This window comes from Ciconia boyciana, chromosome 1 (genome assembly GCF_034638445.1).
Source record: "Ciconia boyciana chromosome 1, ASM3463844v1, whole genome shotgun sequence".
In the NCBI taxonomy this organism is placed as follows: Eukaryota; Metazoa; Chordata; class Aves; order Ciconiiformes; family Ciconiidae; genus Ciconia; species Ciconia boyciana.
In genome coordinates, this window is record NC_132934.1 from 68430032 (window position 1) to 68455927 (window position 25896).

Below are 25896 nucleotides of genomic sequence, written 5' to 3' on the forward strand. Positions count from 1 at the left end.
GTGGCTGAGATTTTGATAGGGGAAGTGTAGGGCTGACCACGGGCGGTTCACCCATGGTTGTACATGCAGCCTAGCAAAGGACCCCCCCTGCCCCAGAGTCCCGGTGGAAAATAGGCTGGGAAAAGGGAAAACAGGCTGGAAATGAGATGAGGTTTCCACAGCCGCTCTGGAACAGAGCCAGTGAAGCCCCAGAGGACCACAGATCAGTGGGCTCTCCCTCCTGGAGGTTACATCTGCACCACCACGAACCCTCCCAGCAGCACTGCCCTCGGGACTTGGTGCTCGTCAGAGTTTCACACTCTCTACCAGTAAAGGCTCAAGACCCCTTTCCAACATCGACCTGTCTCCCGTCTCAGGTCACCAGGCTCCAACAACGCTAAACTGGGGAAAACCGAGCCCAAGAACTTGCCACTGCCTGGAGGTCTAAACCAGTATGTGCCACAGCTGGGGTCACCGTTCCCTGCGGGAGGCAGCTGTCTGCACAGAAAACCTCAACAGGCAACGGGGGGCGGGGGGGGGCTGGAAATGGCCGGGTCATCGTGACCCAGGGGAAAATTTCCTCCCGGCCCTACGGCTAGTGAAGAGGTAGCCACCGACCCTGCGAGCAGAGCCAAACAGCCACCCAGCTCAGAGGATCTTCCGAAGCGGGGGAGGCGGGGGGGATCCCGGCCCCGCTGCGGGGGTGCCCGCTGCCCCCAGCCCGCCCCGCAGGGAGCCGGCCCCGCGCCGCGGCGGTAGGCGAGGTCCTGGGGCCACCTTGTGGCTAATGGCGTCGGTTGCTTGAATGGGCGCCTTCCTCTCCCCGCGGCACCGGGAGCCCCGGCCGCAGCGTGGTGCCCACCGGTGTCCGTGTGCGCTTCGGGAAGCCGAGCACCTCCGGCCGCTCGCTCAGCTCGGCCCGGGCTCCAGCTTCCTCGGGGTTTCCTGGGAGCCATCCAGCTTCCCGGGGTTACACGTCCTCTGGCTGCCCTCCTCGGATGCGGGGGCTACAGCACTTAAAACACAAGCTCTTTGATTTTTTTTTTTTTTTTACCCAAACAGCCTGGAAACGAGGGGCCCTGTTTGTTGACATAACACGCAGATCCCGCTTCAGCCATGCAGTCCTTCTTCCACACGCAGGAAAACCAAAACGACTGGCTCTAGAGCACCTGGAAGGCAGTCAGCACAAAAAAGACATAGACCTGCAGAGACGAGGGAGAGTTTCCCATGATCCTTCTTCACTTGCACGAAGAAAACGCAAACCCACGCGCTTCTCTCAGACCCCGGGAATAGCCCAGTGACTCATCAGCCAGATGACTCTTTTGGCTGGGAGCTGGCAATGGCTCCAGCAGAAGGTGGCATTGCACTCTCCACTCCACCTAGGCACCCCAGGCCTACCACTCATGGGGGCCTCCGAACAGGGGCTCCCTGTTTTCCTTCCTACCCTAACCAAGCTTCCACTCCTCTGGCCACCCTCCCATACCAATGTGCCAGTGCAACAGAGATCCAGACCTGAATGCCCAGCACAGCTCCGCTAACAGGCATCCCGCCTAGCATGCTGTGAGCAAGGGATGCTGGTGAGACAAAACTGAGACAGAGCGGATCTAGAGGGGAAAAACAAGGATTTAATGGAATGAATGGAGAAGCTCCCAAAGTCCACACTGGAGCCACACCTCTGGGACTCTCTGACACTCTCCACTCCAGGATCAGTCCTTCCTTTCTGCCCACCAGAAGGCTGGGGATGCTCAGGAATACCGGTGCTTGATCTGCCCCTTCAGAGCCCTCTCCAGAGAGAGGATTAAGGTGCATTGCTAACTCCACACAGACCATCTCCATGACAGCCTCTTCCTCAGCCCTTCAAATCTTCCAGGGAAGGGAGCTCAGCCCAGAAATCCCTCTCTCCTTGGTAAGTGAAGAATCCTTGTGTTGTCCGACAGGTGGTAAAGGCTGTATAGAAACCATCCTGGGGGGAGGGAGGGAGAGCCACACAGGTCCTAGCAATGAGATTCGAGCTCTGTCAGCGTCAGGAGGCCAGCTCTGGTGGAGGGAAGGGGCTGTCCCGTGCCCGGCATGGAAGGCAAGTTCTCAAGTGGGCAGGTGAGTTGGCGGAGCCTCTGGAAGGCAAAGGCAGGTATTGAACACAGCCGCAAGCACAAAAGGTGACCTGAGCCCTCCCCTTCCAGTCATAGGTATCATTCAGCCAGCCAGGCAGGGATGCAGGTTTGGTCCCTAAGTGCCAGAGATGTCCCAATTAGGACAGTCAGCACTTCAGAGACTGAGGGGATAAACTCATCTTTGAACCACTTGTCCCAAGACAAGCACTGAGCACATGAGAGACCTGAGACACAGTAGGAAAGCTCTGTTCTTCATTTGCTCCAGGCAAGGGCTAGAAAACAGTGCAAAGAAAGGCTGGTGACCAAGTATCTCCACGTCATCACCTCCATCAGCACAGACTGCAATGGGAGAGCCTGTGCACACAGGTTTGGCTTTAACTGGGACAGTGAGTGTGTAAGGGACTACCCTCTATGTCACGCAGCACGGCCCTTGCCATGCTCCTGCAGCTGTGCCCGCTCCTGCCTGTCTGTGCCGGACACAGGGGTCGGGGCCCATTGCTGTCACAACCCATTCTTGAGCATCTGTGGGAGGCAGAGAATGGGTGGGATCCTGGGGGTTCAGGACTGTCTGTGAAACCTCCTCCTGAAACCATGAGCCATGGCCGGGACAGGATGCCTGTCTGGAGCAAGGTCTGGTTTGCCAGGTCCCTGCCCTCCCAATGCACATCCAGGGCAGCCAGCCCTCAGGTCACAGCAGCTCCAGGAGCTGAGCAGGCCCAGGGCACTGAGGCTGCGATGGAAAGTCCAAACTCCTGGTGATCCCCTACACGCACCCCTATGGCCTCAGTATAGACTGGGGAACTCAGCTGCCCACAACACTCATGGGATCTGGAGCCTTCTCAGAGCAAGTCCCCAAGCCTCAGTCAAGGGCAGCCTCCAAACTGACTTGAGGCACCAGAGATCATCTTTATCCTCTCCATCTAATGAACTTTTCCCTAGTGGTGCTTGCAAAGAGACAGAAGGAATAAACAAAGGGCACCAAGAGGCAACAGCCAGCTTGGAGCAGCCCTCCAGCCAGGCAGAACTTAATAAAACCAACAGTCAGTTATAGCAATGGACTAATTCAATCAATTTATTCTAGGCTCCCTGCTAATTAACTTGCAACACACAAATGATCCCCCTGCAAGGCTGGACTTCAACACAGAAGCACAGCCCATGCCCTGATCCCAGAGCACCAGCCTCACCTCTCTGAGGGAGCCTTTGATGGTGGAGAGTTTGTAGATGATCCAGAGAGGGATGCACACCATGGAGGAGAGGGCCAGCAGCCAGCCCAGGGTGTCTCCCCACCACGGGTACACGTACTTCTTGTTGTAGGTCAGGGGGGTGTATTTGATGAGAGAAAACAGGAAGGTTGCCTGGCAAGGTGGAAGAGACCAAGAGAAAAAGAGCAAGAAAATCAACACCATTAGCCAAGAGAGGTCTTCCTGGTGAGTCCACACCTGCACAGTCTCATGGTAACAAAGAGCTCCTTAGGACAGCAACAGAGGAGACACAAGTCAAGCAAGCTTTGCTGGGAGAGCCCCCATGTGCAGCACCGGGCATGGCAGCAAGGAGCTCACCCCACCAGCAGACACCTCTGTCACTGGTAAGCCAGGCCCCTCTCCCTGTTGTTTAGCCCCACACCTGGTCCCAAAGCCACAAACACACAGAACAACAGGCTCCCATAGTACAAGCCACATAACCCCCTATATATGCACATCCCTCTGTATATATGCACGTATTTATAGGTCAGAGGTACCCAGCTCTGCCCATCTTCCTCCCCACAGCTCCTCTTCCTGTGGGCCCTCACCATGCAAACTGCCGGGGTGATGAAAAGCCAGCAGTATTTGATGATGGGCCATGGCCGGTAGCCGATCATATCTTCAATGTTATCGTAGAAACGCTCAGCACCTGCGGAAGAGAGGAAGGATGCCTCGCTGCTACCAGGGAAGGAGGGCAGCAGGGTCTGCATGTCTGGGATCCTGCTTCACCACTGTTTGGGTGCTCCCCAGACGACAAGGCAGTAACCTCAGCACAGCCGACAGCCATGTCGGGGTGCTGGCCAGGAGTGTGGCCAGCTTCAGTCTTTGTCCTGGACTAACATCCTCTCACTCCAGAACAGCCCAGTGGGTCAGCAGGGCCAGCCCCTCAGCTGGCATCTCCCAGGCTAGGACCCGAACCCAGGCTGGGACCTGAACCCAGGTTTTACCCATCCCTTGTGAACGTCAAGGCTGAGAGAGGGCTCTCAAAAATGTTTGAGGGTCTCAGACTCCTCTATACACACGTTGGGAAAAGATTTCCCAGGCAGCTCCAAGTCCCCAAGGAAGGAGGGCCTCGCAAGCAGGGGCACGTAGGAACACGCTGGGGATATCTGCCAAGCAGATCCCCCAGGGCGTTGCTGTGAGGAAGCCCCTGCTAGCTGAGTCCACAGGCACCAAAGCAAGGGTTTAGAGGCCTGCCTTGCACTGCGAAGCGATTGCCAAGAGAAGCTACGACCAGCATTTTTAGGATGGACCAAGCAAGAGCCTGAGAGACCAGAGCTGGGGACCCCCTGGTTCATACTCACCATAGACCCAGGCGATGCAGAGAGTCTCGAAGATGGCCACAAAGAGCAGGCACATGCCACTGGCAGCATAGTAATCAAAGAGCTGGAAGACATACATCCCACCCTGGGAAGGGCCAAGCGGGCAGCGAGGCGAGGTGGGGAGGGAGAGAGGGGAGAGGAATCAGGCACAGGCAAAGAGCTCCAGCCAGAGCAGGAAACAAACTCAACATCTTCCCCAGAGATGGAGGCACCTTTCTCCCTCTGGGACATGGTTTTAGCCAACAGCAAGGGCCACGTCCCTTGTTCTCAAGGCCTGATGGAGACATGCAGCAGCCCTGCTCTCGGGAGTCTCTGCAACCCTTCATTCCAGGGCAGGGCAGGGGAGGGCAAGTGACTGCCAGGGATCGTGGGGATATTTTAGGACAAGACAAAACCAAAGCAACTCTTGTATCTGGAAGTGAGGGTGGAAACCCCCTTAAGAGACACAATGCATCTGATTTACTTCAGCCTCCTAATTTGCCCAGGGAAGTAGCAGTGCATGCAGTTTTGCAAGTACCTGTTGCTGTGGGCCCAGGGGCTGGCAGCCGGGCTGTTTCACTGCCCAGGTCTGCAAGGCTGTCTACAAAATGGGCCTGCAGGTAAGTCCAGGCACAAAGCTGCAGGTGCAACATCGAAGGCAGCTTTTTCAAAATTATGCCCAAATGAAAACAGAAGATGCAAAGAGCATCATGGCAGCATCAGTCCCCACACACATACTGCTAGGAGGAGTTAAAGGTTTTAAACCAGAACAGTTTAACTCCCAGGCAATTAATCACAATGGGGGGAATATATAGGAAATCAGTGTAATAGGTACGGGGCTCACTCAGGCCCACCAGATTTCCTAACACCACGTGTTGGGGTAGCTCCATCCAGGAGGAAAGAGAAGGACAAAGGCGCTCCCCTCACCATGCAACAGGCTGCAGCTGTAAAGGTTCGGCTTGTGTAAAGATAAATCTATAACCACAATATGGGCTGCCCAGAGCTCCAGTTACCAGCCTTGGCAGGAGAGATGTCAGGATTGTGACAAGGGGTGGGGGCTGGAAGGGGAAATGCGAACACCACAGGGAGGAAGGGCAGCCTCCCCCAGGCACTGTGCAGCAGGATGGGGCTCACCAGCAAGCTCTCGACCCCAGCATGGACCCCACCACCCGCCAGGCCCCCCTCTGCCAGGGGGGCACTCAGACCCAGCAAGCACCACGCAGGTGCTCTGAGCCCAAAATACCTCTGTGAGCATCACCAACCCGACCAGATAGGAGAGGACGGAGACCAGCAGGATGAGGGTCTCCCGGCGGTTCTTCTTGCGGAAGATGGTGGGGTACATGTCCACAAGAGCTGTGACGAGGCTCTCCACGCAGACAAACTGCAAAGAGCAGAGATCCCACCTCTGTCAGACTGTCCTGACCGGCTCCCCAGCCCCGCTGCCCCCCACTCAGCCAAGCTCAAGCCTGTGAAGGGACGGTGGCTTTTGTCTGGCAGGGAATTGCCCTGCACCTGCGCCTTTACCTGGCTGTCCAGTCCCAGCAAAACAACCATCAGGAAGAAGAAGCATGCCCAGAGCGGGGAGAAGGGCAGCATGACCACAGCCCGAGGGTAGGCGATGAATGCCAGGCCAGGCCCTGCAGGGAGAAGGGCTTTCAGAGTGGGCAGCAGCGTGGCAATGGCAGCAGCACAGCACAGCTGATGCAGACCCACCTGAGGCAGCCACCCAGCCAAGGCACAGCCTGCAGCCATGCAGCCTCTCGCTCCAGTTATACCAGTGCTGTGCATGAAACCCAGGCTCCTCAACGGCTGGAGGAGGCCAGCAGGAAAGGAAGGAAAGGGGACACAGCAAGGTCCAACGGCTTCGCCGGAGGGAAAGCCTCTGAGCCCAGGGGAGCACCACACAAGCCTGGGCATATGCCATGCAGGGACCTCACCCCCCACCAAGAGACAGCAGCTGCCTAACCCTAACCCTTATAGGCAGCTTATATTGACCTCAAGACACGGCCATTGCATCTTAGTATTCCATGAGCGTGCATTTGTTTCTCCCTGGTTTTTGGAGGCAGAAAGCAGAGCTGCCTGCCAGGATGGGAACCTGCAGCTGCAACACCGTTTGCCCCAGGGTGGGTATCCTGTGGACATTCTCCTCTTGCTGAGGGGGGGCCAAATGGCAGCACCCCTACATCCCCATCCCACCGCAGCCCCACTCACCCGACTCGGCCACCTCGGCGATGGGCACGCCCTGCTCCCCCGCCATGAAGCCCAGGATGGAGAAGATGGCAAAGCCGGCCACGAAGCTGGTGCCGCTGTTGAGGAAGCAGAGGGCCACACAGTCCCTGGGAGGAGGGGGCACAGCATCAGCCAGGTGGGGGTCCAGGTACGACCCACGCCCCATGGCAGCCCCCCAGGGCAGCACCCGCTCTCCCGCCCCAGCCACTGTGCCCACAGCAGGGCCTCTTTCCCAGCACCCCCACAGCTCAGGTCAGCACCAGGAGCTGCAGGAGGATGCCCCAGGGTGGGCAACACAGCAGGAGCCCCCCCAGGGAAAGCCTTCTCCAAGGGCAACATAAAGACACATTCCTCACCTAAGCTCCTTGCTCATGAGATAGTCTTGCTACACAAGAATGCTTGATTTTTTTCTTTTTTCCTTTCTCTCCCCTGGTACCTCCTTGTAGCAGAGAGTACCAGAGATTATTTTTGCCTGAGAAGGGGGCATGTTTTTTTTTCCTTAGTAGATTTCTCAGACCAGTTACAATGTTCTTGGGTCTCAGCACTACTAGATATCTCCTCGTCCTCACATTATGAGAAAAAGATGAACAGAGCCATCCAATTTATTTTCTCTGATCTATTCCCTTTTGTCTCTGTTTCATGTCATTCTCATCCATCTACTCTCTAAACGAAATATCTCTTATCTATCCAATTCCTTTTCACGCTCCAGTCTCCCTAGTCCTCTTGTGACTGCAACCCTGGGGACAACAATAACATTTGCAGCATCTTTCCGAGATATTCTGAACCAAACTGAATGCACCCCTTCTGGCATTTCACGGCCTGCTCTGACTTCATTAAATGTTACTCTGCAAATCCGGTGTGATTTTCTGTATCAGTCTTTAGGTAGCTAGCATTTTGGGGGCTTCATGCTCCTCCCTGCACATTAACTAGATCTATTCACGGTCTGCAACCATTTCTAGAGAGAAAGTATAGTTCATGCAGAGTCCCTATGCCATACAAATTCAGATTATTCCTTCCAAAGCACAGCTCTTTGCGTTGTCAAGGACTGCACAGCACCTAACACCGTTGCTCTGCCTTTGCACTTGGTTTCTAAGGCAGAAGAGACTGAAAGAGGCCTGCAGGGTGAGTCCCCGCAAATCTCCCAGCTGGCAAGGCAGGTCATGCTCCACCAAGCTCAGCTAACCCAGTGGGAAGCCCACTCCAGAACCTTGTTTCTCCAGTTGCTATAAACTACCTGTTCTCCACTCAAATTATATTCTCAGTCATTTTATACAAATGCCCATTTATTTCAAATAGTTCCTCTTCCTTCCCGGTGTTTCTCCTTTGTTCCCCTGGATGTATGCATGACAGGTCAAACCCTCCTTGGAAAGGTATGGGCTGGAAGGTGCTCTCCAGTCACCTGGCAGGTGGGAAGGGGTGTCATGGTGGAGGGTAACATGCGGGCAATGGCCAGAGCAAAGAGGTTTCTCCAGGTTTTCACCCAAAAGGGAGCCAGGGAGCCCTGATGATATCTCTTACAGTACCAGAAAGTGCCGTTTGGTGCCATCTTGGACTGCTGCCGTGTGAGCGATGGTCGCTCCTGCCCACATCCTTTTCTTTTCCCAGGTCACCAAAGGTTACACCTGGCCTGGGATAACTGAGTGGGGAACCCTGTTGGTTTCCCTCTGCCCTGTTAAAGCCTGGTCCCGGCTCCCTATGCAAACCAAGGTTGCAGAGCACAGGACTGACTCATTAAAACTGGGTCCATGTCTGGGAACAGGCTGGTGAGATGTTTAACACCGAAACTAAGAACAACTTCCCCAGCAAAGCCAAACAGCATAAAGGGTTTGTGTGCAAACAGACATGTCTCCCCTTTCTATAGTGTCTCCCAGCTGCAGCTACAGAAGCTTTTTACAACCTTGCTGCTAAGCAGCCCCTGTCATCATCTCCATGTTAGACATCCAGACTGGAGACAGAGAGAGCTAATGCCAACGGACATGCAGCAGGCCACAGCCAGATCTGTTCTCTCTTCTTTTCCAACAGTTTTTTCTCTCAAAACTGCATCTGGGAGAAGGGACATGAAAAGGAAGAGGAATCCAAGCCCAGCTGCTGTTGGAGAGGCATCCCTACAGCAGGAGTGAACTTCTCCTAAGGTGAAGAGAGAGAAAGATGCCAAGCAAGGACCATGTAGCCGGTGGTCTGCCTGGACCTTCCACGGCAATGACAACAAATTCAAATTTAAAAGTTGGAGGGACAACCCACTGCGAGGAGCAACACAGCCAGCAGAGAAAGGGTGGGAAGGGAGGTGGGTAGCTTTACAGGGCTCTTCCACTCGCACTAGCCTTTTACCCCTAGGGATGCAGCTCCAGATGCTGGATATATCTACAGTGAAATGAGTTTATTTTCACCTGACCACTTCCACTTGACAGCCTGATTGAATCTGGCAGGCTGGCCCATCTCTGTTCAACAGCAGTCCAGCACAGGGAGAGTATGCAAGAAGCAGAAGTCATATCTGCAGGTTTACCTGTAGACCATAGATAGCACATAGGAACCCAGAGCACTGACAACTGTGCAAGACACTAGGTCCAAATGTACCTAGGAAGAATAAACGCCAAGGTGAAAGGACTCCAGTCTAGAGCCATTAGATCTCACAGCTCTGCTTCCCCTATGGCTACTCGTGCACCCATGTAATAGGGGAGGTTATGGTGTGGGCTGGGGCCAGAAAGCTAGGACTTTGCTGGGTCTCAGCTGGTGTGGAAGAGAGGATGTGTCGTCCATGGCACGGACAGAAAGTTCCCTTGGCTAGAAAGCACAGAGAGCTGGATTTGGGAAGAAAACACCTGGAAAGAGTTTTCTTACGCCTTGGGTCGAAATAGAAAACACGACACTTCAAAAGGCCAATAGCCTCCAGCAGTTCACCAGCCTATGTGCACTGATGTTCAGGGAGGGGAAGGCTCTAGGCAGCAGAGCCATGCTCCAGTTACCTGTAGCAGTTGTTATGGTATTTGTTATAGCTGCCCAGAGCTGTCAGGCATCCCAGACAAATTGCATACGAAAAGAAGATTTGAGTGCCTGCATCCATCCAGACCTGCAAGGGAGATGCAAACACAGGTGAGAAGACAAGGCCAGCACAGGGCGCAGATACTGCACAGATGCGAAGAGGCAGAGCCCTAGGGACTCTCGTAACCAGCAGAAAGGCCAGTGATCAGGAGGTCAGCAATACCCAGCATTTAGGCAAGCCTTTTCTAGGGGCAGGTTATATAGCGCCAGGAATTACAGTGCTCAGTGAAGCACCCAGGGGGTGGTAAGAGTACCTAAGGGAAGGGATGCACTGGGAGCCTTGCAAACCCACAGCATGTATAGCTCATCATCATCGTCTCTTTCTTCCTTGGACAAATCTGCAGAACCTGTGACTCTCCAGAGCCTCCCAGCAGTGAGAGATCAAATGAACACTTTCCATGAGTGCTGAAGGAGCCCTCTACTAGCAGAGGAGGGGGACTTGATTTGGGCAAGGCTGGTCTCCCACGGGGTGGCACAAGTATATACAGCTTCTGGTGGTGGCCCTTCTCTCCAAGACCTAATTTAAGGGCTCCAAAACTTAAAAGAAAATTAACTGGGACGGAGAGGAGTATTAGAAATAAACAGAGTTGTTTGCAAAAGACAGCTCCTAAAAGAAAATACAAGAACGCTGTTAGTCCCACGAGGCGCCTTTGAACTCCGCTTCACTCTCGCTGTCGATAACATGTCCCAGTGCTCCGAGGCTGACATTTGTCAATGCCAAATTTGATCTGAAAGCCTAGCTGTGTGCAGTCACCGATACAGCCACTGCCACTGCCTTCTGCAGAGAACAGCAAAAGCAGGAACCAACAGTGAGGAATGAAGCAATGACAAAGATTATTAATTAAACCCTCTGTTTTCTAAGATTTTTCTTCCTAAGGGGTTTACAGAATAGAGATAAGACAATCATTCAACCAATGCTGAAGGCCAGACACATTCTAGAGACAAAAGAGAAGCTAGTCAGGAAAGAAAAGCAGAAGAAAAGTATTACTGGGACAACTTTAATGAGAAAAGTCTCCATTTGGCGGTACCCTCCTTCCCCAGAGTAGCAGTGCTGGTGAGCCCTCAGGCAAACACCAGCCTTGCCCCAGGATCCCCTCTGAGAAGAACAGAAGTCAATGGAAAGCACCACAGTGGTTTTGATGACGCCAAATCACACCTTTACCTGTCAGCCAAGACCTCAGGTTCTGAGGCAATGGTCAGCTGGGCAGCACCTGCCCAACCACCCCTGATGCTCAGGCCACCCTCACCAATGCCTGGTTCTGCCTTTCCTCTTCCACACTGGCCAAAGAGCAATCGCGTGGCGAGAGGTTTTGTTTCATATTTACCTGTTCTCCTTCCTAGGTTCATGTGCCTTATGAAGGGATGTTACGATCCCATTAGCTGTGATTTTCTGGAGGAAATTCTGTTTTTAGCTCAAGGGACAGCTGCACAGAACGAATCCTCTCCCTGCCCACTGCTGCAAGACCCAGCAGCGCAGTCAGCGGGGAGAGAAAGCAAAGCACTGGTAGGGCTAGATTTGATGAAAATGCTCTCCCTGACTGTCCTGCAAGCAAGCGACTCTGCTAAACGTTCAGCCCCACCACCTTCTCTTCGGTCCATGGAAACCCTGTTCACGATTTCACAGGGAGTCAGATCAAATCTCTGATTTGTAGAATGGGAAGGGACAGACGATGAGGTAGGACTGGGACAGCTAGTTAGAGGCACTGGCATGTTGAAAAAGGAATTGACCTCAGTGTATTTTACTCTTTTTGGAGGACATGCGTGGGGAGGTTGGTTTAGAGAGCAGGGTATTAGTCAATTTTTGCATTTCGAAAAGATTAGGAAAAAACCAAAGCCCTTTTTATAATTGATTCCTAAAGCATCACTGTGCTTGTGGGCAGTAAGGGTACAGCCTTCACTTTTCAGCTACTTCTTAGGCACAGCAAGGCACTGAGGTGAGCTGGACCAGCTGACACCTTTGCATCAATAATTTAAGTATCTTTGCACAGATTGGGGTGAAATGTTTTGTTAGGTTTGCTTTTTATTTTGCTCTTCATTGCTAGAGCTCTGGTTTTTCATCAAATTTGAGCTCGAATCACACCCTCTCATGGGTTTTGGAGCCCTTATCGTTCAATTTATCAAGATAACAAGACTTTTGCCATCAAACTGCCTACCCCACACTTGCCATAACATTGGACTCAGTTGACAAATTTCAACCAGATTTAACAGTTGGTAGAAACCTGAAGGATATCAACTACCTATGAATTTCACAACAGCCAGGGAACAGGAAAAAGACAGGAACACAGCGTCCCCACTGAGCGGAAAGCTACAGGGAGGAAGAGTCAACCAGTGTTAAATATCAGATAAATCACACGAACAAGAGACATGAGAAATATCCCAGGGGCAGGAAAAGAACTGGTGCTTTACCAGCCATGGTAGAAGCCAAATATCAAGACACCAAGCTTCATTAGCTCCATGGCTTATGAAGTGGCTCATTTCTAAAACCCAGTGATACCCTTGACTGTGTAGCAGAGACCACCATGGGGCCTGTGGGCTCCCCGCTCCACTGCCTGCTCTGCCCAACACAACACCCATGGGGTGCACACTGGGCTGCGTAGGAGCCCAGCTCTAAAGGATTGTCTTTAGGGAATACAGGACCTGCCTTAGCACACGCTCCCATTTGAAGCAAGGCAGCCTGTGGCTGAAACTGTAAATAAAGCTAAGCTTGGCTTGCAGAGTTTATGATCCTACTTAGTCAGCATGACTGTGAGCACCAGCTCGGGCTGCCTGCACTTTATTTCCTATTTTAAAAGGTTACTGCAGCTCTTGGGCCAAAAACCAAGCCAACTTTGCATCTTCCCAGCCCCCTGGCAATTCCCAAATTGCTTGGGGGTCAATGGACTGCAACAAGACTGATGCCGTGTGTGCTCCTGACCCACTAGTGACAGACCTGAACAGCGGCAGCAAGTCCCGGGACTGCAGGGTCACTGGGCTCGGAAGGGGCCTCAGCCCATCTGTGGTCCAGCCTCCTCCTCAAGCCCCTCACGAGAAGCACCGCTGCTCACCCGACCCTGTGGGCTCAGGGGGACAACACAGACCACTCGCTTCAGAAAACGGCAACCCAAATCTTCCCTCCCCAACCTGCTGCCTGTGCTCATTTCTCCCCCTGCAGTGACTCAGAGAAATGTTTTTTTCAGCCCTTCCAAGACCCCCCTTTCCCTCCTGTGCCGCTGATCAACAGGGTCTCATTATTTTAATATTTCCACTCTGACTACAGGGGCTCGCTGGGGTCAGGCAGGGCTCTCTTTCCCCTGCAGATAAAAGCTTGCTGCTCCTCTCTGGCCACTGCTCCCAAAGAGACTGGTAAAGTTTATCCTGTTCAGATTTTGCTGGCACATTGGCAGCATGGGTATTCTGATTTGATTGTTGTCTGCAGTTTTCTAAGCCATCCAGTTTATTTAATTCACAATTCAATTTCCTTGAACATGTTGTTTACTCCAGTTTGTAATAACCTCCTACTCTCTGTTTTTAGCCAAAGCCTTCACAACTGAGCTGCAGTTATCCAAGATGGTTATGACCTGGAAGAGGACATATTCCTTTGCCCCTTAATTTTCTCAGCAATATTTGCTTTATTACATGTACTGGAATTTAATAGCCCCCTGTACTGAAACAGATCCTTCCTTAGGAAGATCTCTAAGCACTTACAAATAACAGTAAAGACCAATTTCAAGCAAAATGTTATTGAACCGCAGTGCAGGTCATACATCAAATACAGGTGCCATGCTGAGAAGCGCCAAACTGTCCCCATCAGCAAGCAGAGATGATACAGCATGGAGTGGGTACATGCTGCGTGGAGGGTCACGCTCAGCGTAATGCAGAGCAGAGAGCAAAAACCACCCAAGTCTTGAGCTGCGGTTCAACCAGCATTCCTTTCGCACCCAGCATCTCAGCTCACAGCTCAGCCTGTGGCACTGGTGCTACCCACCAGCCACCCGCGGCACCATGCAAACACAATGCTTCGGCCCAGCCTTAAAAGGGGAGATCTTGATTCCTAGAGATTTCACCTCAGGACGCCCAGGGCACCCTTTCCAGATTATTGCCTTTCCCCCTTCATTCAGGACTGGCCCACAGGCCCCAGCCCAAAGACCCAGTCCATGTCCAGCAGCACTGCAATGGTGCAGGGCTGTGCGGCACTGGGGCATTGCTGCAAAGAGCCCACCACTGTGCTGCACAGCCCAGGCCAATGCTTTCCTTCATCCTCATTTATCCCAGGAGAGAGGGGGCAGGGAACGAGCCACTGACATTTCCATAAAGCGTTCCTGGTCCTTCTGCCCGCTCTACGCCCAGCCAAGCACCACGTTCCCAGCCCCAAGCCCCAGCAGCTTGGAAAATACGTCCTCAGGCTCCTTAGGAATCAGGGATGGAGTCTTTGTTCCCCAGTTAACCGCCCTGTGCCGGCACTCACGGCCCCCGCGATGCCCTGCCAGCGAGCACCGACCTCATGTAACCCCCACACCTTGGGGCACCCGCCGACCCACAGGGACATTTTACACCCGGGGAGCCCTCCCACTGCTGGGTTTCTTTAAACACCACAAGAAAACAAACAGGTTTCTGGTTCATCCTGAAGAGCACAGCTGCCTGCCCCAGGGCAGCGCAGAGGGGCGAGGGATGCTCTGAGGGATGCTCCTTGCTGCCCGGGAAGCCAGGCTTTACGGTCCCCCTTGCCCCACTGCTTGCGGGCGGACAGAAAGACAGCTTTATTCCTTCCTGCTATGTCAGCGCTGAGATCAGACTCAGCAGGGCGGCCGGCCGGCCACCCGGGTCCCACGCTGGCAGGGCTGGTGAGAGGCGTGGGAGGAGGAGGAGGAAGCCCCATAAGGTAAATACAGCTGTGGTTCACCCCGCGCGGATGCGTTGCTCCAGCAAAGCGGAGAAGAGGACGCCAGCCCCGAGCCCCTCCAGCACGCTGCAGGAGCTGCCAGCACTCCCCCCATGCTGCCCGGTACCTGCCCTCTGCCCCCCAGGCAAGGACAGCAGCGGTGCCCGGGCTTGCAGCCCCTCTGCAGCCCCTCTGCTGGGGCTGGGGGGGCACAGAGCCCCGGGCTGGGGTGCAAGGGCACGTGGCGGGAGCAAGCGCAGCGTGCCAGCAGCAGCCCCGCCAGCGCACGCATCCACGCACAGGCGCAGCGGGTCACCCTCCGGCATGAAAACAAACACGCTCGCCTTCAGAAAGGGGAAGCGGGGGGCCAGCAACAGCACAAACCGAGCGCACGGGGTCAAGTTAAAGGCTTGCTGGGAAAAAAATAAATAAGGGGAACAAATAATATTTAGCAGGCCCATAGTCGCCCTCCCCTCTTGCTGGGAAGCAGCAGCTCTCGCTGGCCATGGAGCAGCAGCAAGAGGGGCCTGAATTTGAAGAGAATCTGGGGGCTCTCTCTGGCCCCCTCCCCAGTGCGGCTACAGGGGCCCACGGCTAACCCAGCAGGTCACAGCCCTGCAAGATGCACGCACCTCCTGTCCTCCCTGTGGTGGCCCGAGGGGCTTATCCTCAGCACAGCCTCGGCAGTGAGAGTTGCTCTGGTGCAAACCGCGAGCTGGACCCCAGCAGCCTCCCTCTCTGGCCACAGGCACAGTGGGCAACCCCCCGAAGAGCTGGGGGCATCGTCATCTCTTGTCTCCCCTTCCCGCCGCATCCGTCGGGAAGCAGGAGCCTCTGGGGATTCTGAAGGGGCAAATGCTGCTCCAAAAAGCAACCGCCGGGGAAATGAGTGAAAGAAAATGAGAGGGACATAGGGAAGGTTATTTGAGAAGTAGTGCAGATGAGAGAGGGAGAGACAATGAGAAGTAGAGGTTGGATAAAGGTAATGCTCTGAATTTAGCTGTCAGAGCAAGTCAGGGTGTCCCGGCACGGTGCTGTGCAGGTCGGGTGTCCAGTGCGGCGGTGGGGACTGCTTACGGGGTGTCTGCAGAGCTGTGGGTCCTCTGCTGGTCCTCAGCACCGCCGGAGCTTCTCTGCCCCCAGGAGCAGGGGTACAGCCCTCACCGGGGCCTTCGGCACAGCTGGGCCAGATGGAAAGCAGGTCATCATAGAAAGTTCTTCCTTTATATAAAGACTGGATAAAGTACAAGCACATACAGCAAGGTGGTGGGTTTTCTGGAAATTTCAAGAGGGAAACAAGAGTGGGAGGTTTTGGGAAACATTTGCTGCTTTTCCAGAGAGGGAAATGCTCAGAGGCTGCTGAATTTACTCCTTCATTCTTACTCACTAAACCTAATGAAATTTAGCTAAAATCACTTGAAACTTGATACCAGAGTGAAAGGAGACCATTACATTTCTTCTCTTTAAAGCAAACCCAAACACACTGCTGGCATTTTCTGCACCAAGCCCATCAGTCCTCTCTTTAAATCTGTCTATTAAAACTACGTCTGGTCGTGGTATGAAAGCATCAAGCAACGGAGAGCCTGCCAGCGCCTGAGAAAAGTTCTTCTAATGACAAGTTTCCCACACTTAAACATGATTTCTACTATGAATTCCTCTTGTTTCAGCTTCCCACTAGCAGATCGCACTGTGCATCCCTCTCCTTAATCACATCCATAAATCCCCAGCATTATCTACTGAAATAAACAATTGATAAAATTGCCACAAAGTTAATTGCAAAGGGCGGAGTGATCAAAAGTGGAAATGGTGAACAATCCCGAGACCCTCTTTCGCTTAAAACACAACCCGTGCTAAGAAATAAGTAGGAACCTTCTGGAGCACAGAAAATGCAGTTCGGGGGGGGGGGGGGAATTTGGGCCTAGTAATGGCTGGCATGCTAACATCATAATACTAAATATTATACAAATAAAAACCAAACTATGGGGTTGCTTTTTTGGATTTTTTAGTTGGGGGGCATACAGTTCAAAATAGATGATCTCTTTGGCGGTTTTGCTGTTATCTGTTTGTATTTGAGCAGAACGACTTCATTATTCAAAACTTTTGCTTGACGTTTTCTCTGTATAGTCCAATCTACCTATCAAATGCATTTTATTTACCATTTTAATTATAAGCATTTCATAGATTTAAAAAATGAAGGTGCAGGCAGATTTAGGGCATTATAGACTTCACGGTCAGAAGAGACCACCATCAATCAGCTAGCCTGAGCTCTCGTAGGCAGGATTTCCCACTTCTGTCCAAGGTCATTTGGCAGGTGAAAAGCAATGATTTCCACACACCAGTCTGATATTCTGACACTTAATCACATCTCAGCTGCTGCTGCTCCCCTGGCAGAATCTGCTAAATAATTAATCCCCTCTTTTCACCTAGCTTTTCATAAACTTCAAAGGAGTTTTGATTTTGTCCCCTTGTATATTGTTTGCCCTTTGTTTAAAGTTCCCCTTGAGATGCCTTATCATAAGGCTCAGATTGGAGAGGGTATTTTTAATCATTTTTTTTTAATTTCCAGAATCCCTTCCCAGGCACTAGAGAATCTTCCATTTTTCCGGGCAGCGCAGGATTACGGGTAAACAATTGCAGCTCGCCGTCCTCTGAGTGCAAATCAATTATAATCGACTTGGCCCCGATGGGCTGGCAGGACTCATGCTGTCCCGGCACAGAGAGAGGGGGGCACAGCCGCGCACATGTGGGACTTGGGGCACTAACCCTTCCCTTCCCTCTCTGATGGGAAAACGCGAGGGAAACCCTGAGCCCTGCTACTTGGTTCGGTAGGACGGTTAAAGCGTGCTGCAGGAAGGCAACCACTGCTACCGACCCCTGCTTTTCTCCCGCAGAAGCGAAGCATTCATGGGGAAATGATGGAGTCAGGGAGGGAGGAGCAAGTTTTCCTCCCCCAGTTGAAGATGAGCCATCCTCTTGCTCTGAAGGGTTACTCTGCCTTTCTACCAGCGCATTAGCATTTTCCAGGCTGGAAAGAAGCTGTGCTTCTAAAGCTCAGGCTGTAATTGAAAAAGTTTGCCAGGACGGACCTAATGAGGACACAGCTAGTACCAGCAAAACCATGCCATGCTTGAAGTGGTTTAATTCAGTCCCCTGGGTGACACAGCCACAGTAACAACAGGACTTTTCATAAGTGAATGAGCACCATTTGAAAATGTTTGTTATTTCAGAGGTCTCTCACACCTCATCGGCACAAATGGAGCCACAACCACTGCAAACACAGGCCTGTCCTCACCCCCTTCCAAGCCTTGCTGCACCTTCACACCAAGGAGCAGCTGTCCTACCCACCTCCTCTCCACAGGCAAACTGAGAGGGCATGAGAGCAGCCGATGCTGGAAAACGAGGCTTTTCACCCCCTGCTCAGCCACAGCCTTGACCAGAGAGCGACTTCCAGAAAGCTGAGCAGGAACTCCAAGTCCTTCCTGTGATAAAAACCAGACCGCCTGGAGCTGGAAACAGGACACTCGTGTTTAGCTCCCCGGATCGGAAGCCGTAAGTCAAACTGACTTGCACAGAGCCACAACGCACCGGTGGCACAGGCGGGACCCGGGGATGCCAGCCCAGCCAGCGGCCCCCGAGACGCTGCTACCCTCACCCACAGGGATCCTCTCTCCTCCATCAGGGAGCGCAGGATCAGCCGGAGCCATTCCTCCCCCGACACTTCTGCCCCTGTTTGCAAAATTAATAACCAAGGCACCACCGGGGCTAGACCAGAAAGAGTTAACGGGGTTACGAAGGGTTTTGCTGGCCTATTTTCCAGGCAGGCACCCTTTAATCTCCTTTGGAAACACCTTCACACAAAGGCTGGTACAGCAGCTCAGCTGGAGCCAGGATTTAACATGGAAGAACTTGTCCCAAAGAGATTAAAAGCAGCAGTCGGGCACTGACCCTCCCATCAGACAGGCAGGAATTTCTCACCGGGGACAGGGAGGCGAGGAGGGCGGCCGGGTCCTGGGGAAGTGCTGCAGCATGCCACGGCTCCCACCATCCATGCACCCGACATGCTTCTCAGGGAAGCCGGAGCAAGCGTGCTGGGAGCAGGGCTCGTCCCCACAAGCCACCGGCACGGTGCCGAGCAGCACCCCATGCACAGGCTACTTCCGCAGCACAGGGGTCTCCCCAAAAAACTGGGGGATGGCTGGCGCGGCTCATGATGAAGGGTTAAATCCCACTGCCCATACCCCCGGGCAATTCAGACCCAACTCGGACTAGAAAATACGGTAACAGCACAGGTGAAGGCCGAGGGCAAGAGAGCACGGGGACCGCCAGAGTACGCACTGGTATCACAGCCCTGCCTTATGCCGACAGAGGGGAAAAAGAGGAGACAGAAAGAAGAAATTGGAAGAAAGAGAGTGAGAAAAGAAAAAGGAGGGAGAGAGGACAGCCACATGCATCCATGCAAACACAGCTCAGCCATTCGATCCCCCTCCATCTTACCTGGGGGTCCCCGAGGCGACTGAGGTCTGGATAAAGGTAAAACAGGATTCCCTGGGATGCCCCAGGCAGGGAGACTCCCCTGATCAGCAGAACAACCAGCATGAGGTATGGGAACGTGGCCGTGAAATACACCACCTGGGAGGAGGATGAAGGGACGAGCGTGAGCGGGCAGCGCGGGCCGGAGCACGCAGCACCAGCCGGCAGCACAGCACCGACCCCCAGGCTGGAGGAGATGGGCAGTGGCAGGGGATGGGTCAGGCTGTGGTAGAAAGAAATGCATTTTAAAATGTGCCCAGGAAACTTGTCATGTGCCACGGCGTGTCTGGAGACAGAGAAAACCTTTCTAGTCCTAAGAGCAATCCAGACCCTGAGCCAGGCTGTCACCAGGTTGGAGTCAGAGTAGCTCTACTGAAGCCAGCGGTGTAATATCTACATGTGTCAGAGAAGGAGCTGCCCCCAGCATCCACCTGCACATCCCTACCCCAAACAGAGTCCGAGTCACACACAGAAAGTCTCTTCTCCACAGCATTTAGTGGCAAGGGTGAAGGGGTGTGCAGATAAGAGATGCACCCTGGAGCATGATTGCTACTGAAGGATCACCAGGGACAGCACTGGGGGTCCCCCACTCAGGGCTGGCACTGGCAACTGGCTTGTGCCCACCGCTCCCCACTGCAGTGACTCGCAGTCGCTGCCTCTGACTGACCCCTGCTCAAATACCCAACATGGGCATTTCAGGCAGAGCAGGGCAGCAGGTCTCAGACTTGCCACCAAGGACGCAGATCCAAACAGGACCTTTAACCTGTGCCTTCTTGCTTTTTACGCCCCTAGCCCCATGAGCAATGCAGACGTACTCAGGTAGGGTTGAAATCCCTTCCTCTAGCGATGAAGCCACGTCCCTTGGGGGAATGCTGCAGGCCAGTATCAGCTAATCCTTTCAGGGACTCCACGTCTGGTAAATATGACATTCAATTTGGGGATTACCAGGGTACTTTCAGGACTGTTCAGGCTAATTGCTGTAGCGTGCCAAAACTTGGCATGCTACATGTTGTGCCCTACATGTTGTAGTCTGTGTTTCCCACACAAACAAACTGATATCAAGGGCTTATGCAGCCTCCCCAGCAATTCAAGTTGTGTCATTAGTCCCTTTGCATTGCTCCCGCACCTTCAAGACTTATTGACCACCTTGAAAAAAAGTTGTTCAGTCTGTTGTACCATGCTAGGCCAAAAAAGAAATGCTGCTCCTTCAGGTTTTTCTGGTGTGGACGTGCTGAGTGAGGATTCGCATCAGCACGCTTCACTTGAATACTACCCTACAGCTCTTTTCTCAGCTTTGGCAGTTACACACCAGAGAGCTAAAGCTCATCTCTGGAGGAACCGGAAAATGTAATGATGTGAAATGATCTGTTTCTCACACCTGCACGTCCATCCAGAATGAGTTGTTTCAAAATCCACCTAAAGCCCACCATCCCTGAGCGGGGGGTGCAGGCTCTGCCACAGCTGTAGCATTTTCTGCATCAGAGGAGGTCCTACTAAGAACAAGCGTATGATTTCCCTGGACAGTACGACCACTTTCACTCTGCCCTGGGGTAATCCTTATGATCTCAGTAGTGATTCAAAAAGAGATTTTTTTCTGGATCCACTCCGATGTACTCCATTCTGAATAAAGCAACGTCCAAAGCACCTTACGTTGCAATGCAAGTCTTCCTCTAAGTCAAGATACACACTCTTCAGTGATTCAGTTCTGTAATGCGGAAGGACAGAAGGATTTGAGATATCCCATCCTTGAAAAACCACACTACTAGATTATCATCTCTGTCTGCAACTCTAGCTTTTCTATGCATTTCGTGTGCCCTGCTCCATATATCACGGCAGTCTTGGGTAATGCCACAGAGGTGGGTGAAAAACACCTCCCTGCTCGGGCTCGTGATTGCCTGAGATGTCTGTGTGAGCAGATCCATCCCTGTCCCTCTGAATCTGCATCCTGAACATTGAAGGAAACCAGGGACAGCGTCCTTCAACACAGGCAAACACCATCATTCATTTCATTCTCAAATTTTCAAGGAGTCTCTGATTTAGAGCTTTTCAGTGACAGTTAATCAAATCCGCAGGTCCTGCGAGTTTAACAATCAGCCCTATATTTACCACACAACCAAATTCTTCCTTCAGGAAATGACAGGATGCAAGTCTAATCTTTCTCAGCTTATGAAAGTAAGATTAAAAACAAAAATCATAAAAACAACCCATTGCCTTTGAACCCTAGTGCACATTCTTCCAGGATGCCAGGTGGCACATTCTTGGCTGGATCTCTAAATAACATCAGTTTTAGGAGCTCAGAATACAAACTGGTAGTTGTCTGGCATATGATTTGGATTCACATTTTGGTAATGTCCTATGTGCTTCACAGCCTGCGCGAACTAGCACATTAAGCTTTTCACTCAACAGTCACCCACATCTGCACTGAGACCAGAGGCTTGAATTTGGAGAATGTTTTGCTGGATTAAGAGTGCCAAACTTCTATCTAACAACAGGAACATCTGGATCCAATGAGATATTACTCAGTGCTTGGCTCAGACCCAACCTTTTTATTTCTCGGGCATTGTTAGCACTAACTACATCACTAGGAACCTTGCCGGGATCAGTGTGATCGTTCTGTCACATGCTGGTCAACAACATCCAGGGTTTTATTTGAATCTGATCCACATGCCTCGGCAAAGTGGTTCCATCTGTGACAACCTCCTGCATCTGCAAGCGCTCCTCGGGGATGGGCAGTCCCCACGTCGGAGGATGCGACCCGCTGCTGCTGTTCTGAGTAGGATGATTTCAGCTCATGGTGTTTGCCCCTCCACAGGCAAATCCCCAGAACTAAGGTATATCTCTTTCCCAGTAGGACTGTATTCCCACAGCCATCATTTTAGCTGGATTATTAAATATGCGGAGGGTTGATAAACCCATGGACACTGTTGCTTTACTGAAAGAAGGTTTCTGATTTCAAGAAGTTAAGATCTCACCATAGCTAGTCCTTTTTGCTAAAAAGCACTTGCATTTAACCTAGAACTTGTATCTAAAATAGATTGAATTTGTTCTCAGCACTTCCCACACTATGTTTGCTGTATCTTAGTATCATATTTGCTGTTATTAGACTGCCTCTGCTTTCTTTTACCAGGCCACCACAGCAAGCAGTTGCTCTTTTCTTCTAATTTTACTCCATGGAAACCAGAAAACATCATCTCTGCAAGCTGCTTGATTTCCCTGTCATGTTTCATAATCCCAGACCATTCTGGAAGCAGGAGAAACTGCTAACATCCATGCCATCAACTTGATGGAAATGGGTGCAGCTAAAATTTACACCCCATCGCACATGATGTCTCATTCAAAACATGCAGAGAAGACACCATTTAGATGACATACTAAACGTTTTCATTTCCATCTGTTCTTGCTGGCTCCAGACAAAGCTGACTGGGAATGGGTCAGGAGGCGGTAGCAGAAACTAAGTAATGGGGTCAGTGCAAATGACAGTGGCACACTCTGCAACAGAGGGAGCATGGGATGGAGCTGGACAGTCACACCAACCCTTCCCAGACGCATGCAAAGAAATACCTCTGTGGTGACTAGTGTGGGGAAAAAAAGGGAAACCTTTATTGCTGGGGAATATGAGCAACTGTAGGAAGAGCTGGGACGAACAAAAAGAAGAAGATCCTCATGGCGATGAGGCAGAGAGGGCTTTGAGGCCATCAGAGTTACCTTTGTTACTACCTAATGAATTTGAAGATTTTCCAGCTGCACTTGCCAGCAGAGGCAAAAACATGCCGCTTGCTCACACTGTGGTGGGAGGGAAGGGAACATGCAACCACCCCATAAACAGGAAGACTGCAAGGTCTCCTGGGCCTGTGGATGGAGAGGGACCAGATGGGGATATACATCTTGGAAGTTAATGCTCTGAGATGTCTCAGCGCTCCCATCCTTTCCTACCCAAACCACAGAGCCTGGCTCACACTCCTGCTGCAAGTGGAGTCCCACAGGCTCCTGCCAGCTTTTTCAGAGGGTGGCTCCCAGGGGATCCCTAGGATCTCTCTGAACGTACAAAAGGTGAGTAGGTCAAGCGCTCCAGCTGTGATCAAGGGAAGAGGCTTGATCTGAACCAAGGACTCACCTTGCCTGTGGACTTGACCCCTTTCCAAATGCAGAAGTAACAGATGATCCATGCCAGCAAGAGGCACAGAGCCAGCTCCCAGCGCAGGCTGCCCAGGTGCTGGATGCCATCGGAAATCTTTAGCACTCTCCTCCTGCATTGGGGGGAAGCAAAGGAACATCCAGGTGTCACTGATGTTGGCCACTAACGTTCCCAACGCCATGCTGGTTCTCACCACACCTCCACAGCACCTGATGGCTTTGGGGAGAAGAGCTGTCTTACTAACAAGGCCTAGGTCTGAGCTGCAAGCCTCAGAGGAATCAAGCAGTGCTCCCCTCTTAAAAGTACTACCAGCCTGGCAGATCACGCATGGACACTTGCTTCTACACTCGTGCCAGTGCTGGTCTGTTGGGCCAAGACATTTCTTCTCCTGTCCTCCTCCCACCCTTGATCTGTCTTGTCCTCCAGGGTAAGAGCTCTCTCTCTGCAAGAACATGCAGCACTTTGCATACACAAGCTCTGCCCGAGCCTTTTTCATGCACATTAGAAAGTTCACCTACATTTCTGACATGCTTCAAACCTCAAAGTGAATAATACCTTGCACTTACCATGCAGAATCCATCAGGACCACCCAAGAAGCAATGATGTCCAACCCCTTCTCCATAGCACACTTCTTCTGTCTTTAGGAGCAGCTACATATTTCACCTCAGGACCCAGAGCAGCATAGCATCCCATACCATGACTAAGACCCAACCAAGGCCACAATAATCCCCATTGCACAGTCAGAAGAGGCCACCTTGGGCATCATCTTTCAACCAGTGTGGAGATAGGATCCTGCGCTAGATGGACCTTGGTTCAGCTAAGGTCTTATGGTCTCACCCTGGCCATATAGCAGCTTTCCTTGCCATGTGTATGTCAAATCTTCCTCACCACTTACAGAAGTAAGGACTCACCCTCCTACATCGCACAGATGGATCTGAGCGTGAAACACCATGGTGCAGTCCCAAAACCCCAAGCCTGAGACAGGCAGAGAGGGACATGCACTACCCTGGAGCCCAGCAGCAATGCCCGCCCTGCTGCAAAAGACAGCGATTATCCCAAAATGAAGGTCGCGCTCCTGGAGAACTGCACTGCCTCCTTTCCTGTCCCACAGCCTCGCGGTGGATTGAGAGGATGAGAGAGGGGTCGGAAAAATCACACTGCTCTGCCAGATACGGTTCACCATGTTGCTCCTTGCCTGCTTCTAAGGATGTGGACTCTGTAACCAGTGGGGAAAGGGTGCCAGCGGACTGTAACTAACTAGGGACTGTACTGCAGCCAGAAGAGGCCTCAGAAGCATGCCATCAGCCCACTGGCAAGTCAGTGCTTCGCGAGGAAACGGTGGCTTCCTACCTCCCCACCCAGGGAGGGCAGGAAGAGATGCTGCATCAAAAGCAATGGACAGCGGAAATTTCCAGTCCTGTGTGCTTATTCCCCAGTAACACAGGGATGGTCACAGCAGTGATGATGGTCACATCAACTGTTCCAGCAGCCGGCCTCAGGAAAAGCAGTCTAAGGCAGGCCACCATCTAATCACATGTGAGCAGCAGGCAGAGGGAGAGTGCAGGCTCAGGGAGCACACAGGAGACGAAGAAAACTGGAAAACTTTAAAGTTTAAAAAGAGCATCCCTGTGCTGAGCTGGGGATGCCCCGGAGGTACTGCGTGCTCCGCGCGCTGACAGCAGCCAGCAGCGCTGCTGAGGGCAGCGAGGGCAGAGCCCGCCATCCGTCTAAACACACAAGGGAAATTCACAGTGGCAGCAGAGGGGTTACTTGCACAGTCTATTAGCCACGGCTCAGTGCTTAACTGGGCCTGTTCTCCCGGGAGATGCTGAGGATCATCAGAGATCCCAAGCCAACAGGCCTGTGCCTTCATGCCAGAAATAAAGCTACTCTGTACCTCAGAGTAACGAACACAAGGGGAGAAAGCAATGAAAATGAGGTAGCAAATTCCAGTGTGAAGTAAACTGACCCTAGCACTTCATTTCGATTTTGGTCAGCTTCTCTCCTCAGGATAACTTGCATATTAGTCACTCTAAAGTGAAAACATCACCTCTTTTTCTATTTTTAAGATGAAGGCTAGCCCACATACAAAAGTCACCACCCACCATGCCAGAGCCTCCTGGGAACATGCTGGTATCACACAGTAGCACCAGTTCAAAGGAAAGAGATCACCTACTGCTTCACCAGCATGGACTCCTGCAGTACATCACAGGGCTTTAAGGTCTCCTCTTCAACAGCTGAACATGCTACAGGTTGCAAAGCATGCAGACAAAAACCCGTCGCAGAGCTGCTGCTTTGTGGATCACCACAGATCTCACCATACTCCCACCTATAGTCTTGGCACCCATGACCTGAGCATGGTTACACTGGATGCAGCCACCAGGGAGGGCAAGGACTGCATGGGGCAGACTGCTCCGAACAGAACAAGAGCAATGGATAATCCAGCAGATACATAAACTGCAGATATATA

General features: G+C 52.2%; 1 protein-coding gene across 3 annotated transcripts in view; it reads right to left on the reverse strand.

The window, feature by feature from the left end:
* Positions 1 to 1639: 1639 nt before the first annotated feature.
* LOC140646221 (sodium- and chloride-dependent GABA transporter 2) overlaps positions 1640 to 25896 on the reverse strand; it is a 33385-nt gene continuing 9128 nt past the window's right edge. The window contains exons 6-15 of one of the 3 annotated variants that reach the window (XM_072849825.1): positions 23406 to 23538; positions 19256 to 19390; positions 9828 to 9931; positions 6847 to 6971; positions 6160 to 6272; positions 5879 to 6016; positions 4639 to 4741; positions 3883 to 3983; positions 3278 to 3448; positions 1640 to 2093 (exon numbers count right to left, since the gene is read on the reverse strand). In XM_072849825.1, the coding sequence (XP_072705926.1) occupies positions 1974 to 2093; positions 3278 to 3448; positions 3883 to 3983; positions 4639 to 4741; positions 5879 to 6016; positions 6160 to 6272; positions 6847 to 6971; positions 9828 to 9931; positions 19256 to 19390; positions 23406 to 23538 (1243 nt within the window). In that variant the 3' untranslated portion in view covers positions 1640 to 1973. Of the gene's footprint in view, positions 2094 to 3277; positions 3449 to 3882; positions 3984 to 4638; positions 4742 to 5878; positions 6017 to 6159; positions 6273 to 6846; positions 6972 to 9827; positions 9932 to 18106; positions 18241 to 19255; positions 19391 to 23405; positions 23539 to 25896 lie in introns of all 3 variants that reach the window. The other 2 variants (XM_072849817.1, XM_072849832.1) reach the window with 2 other exon arrangements.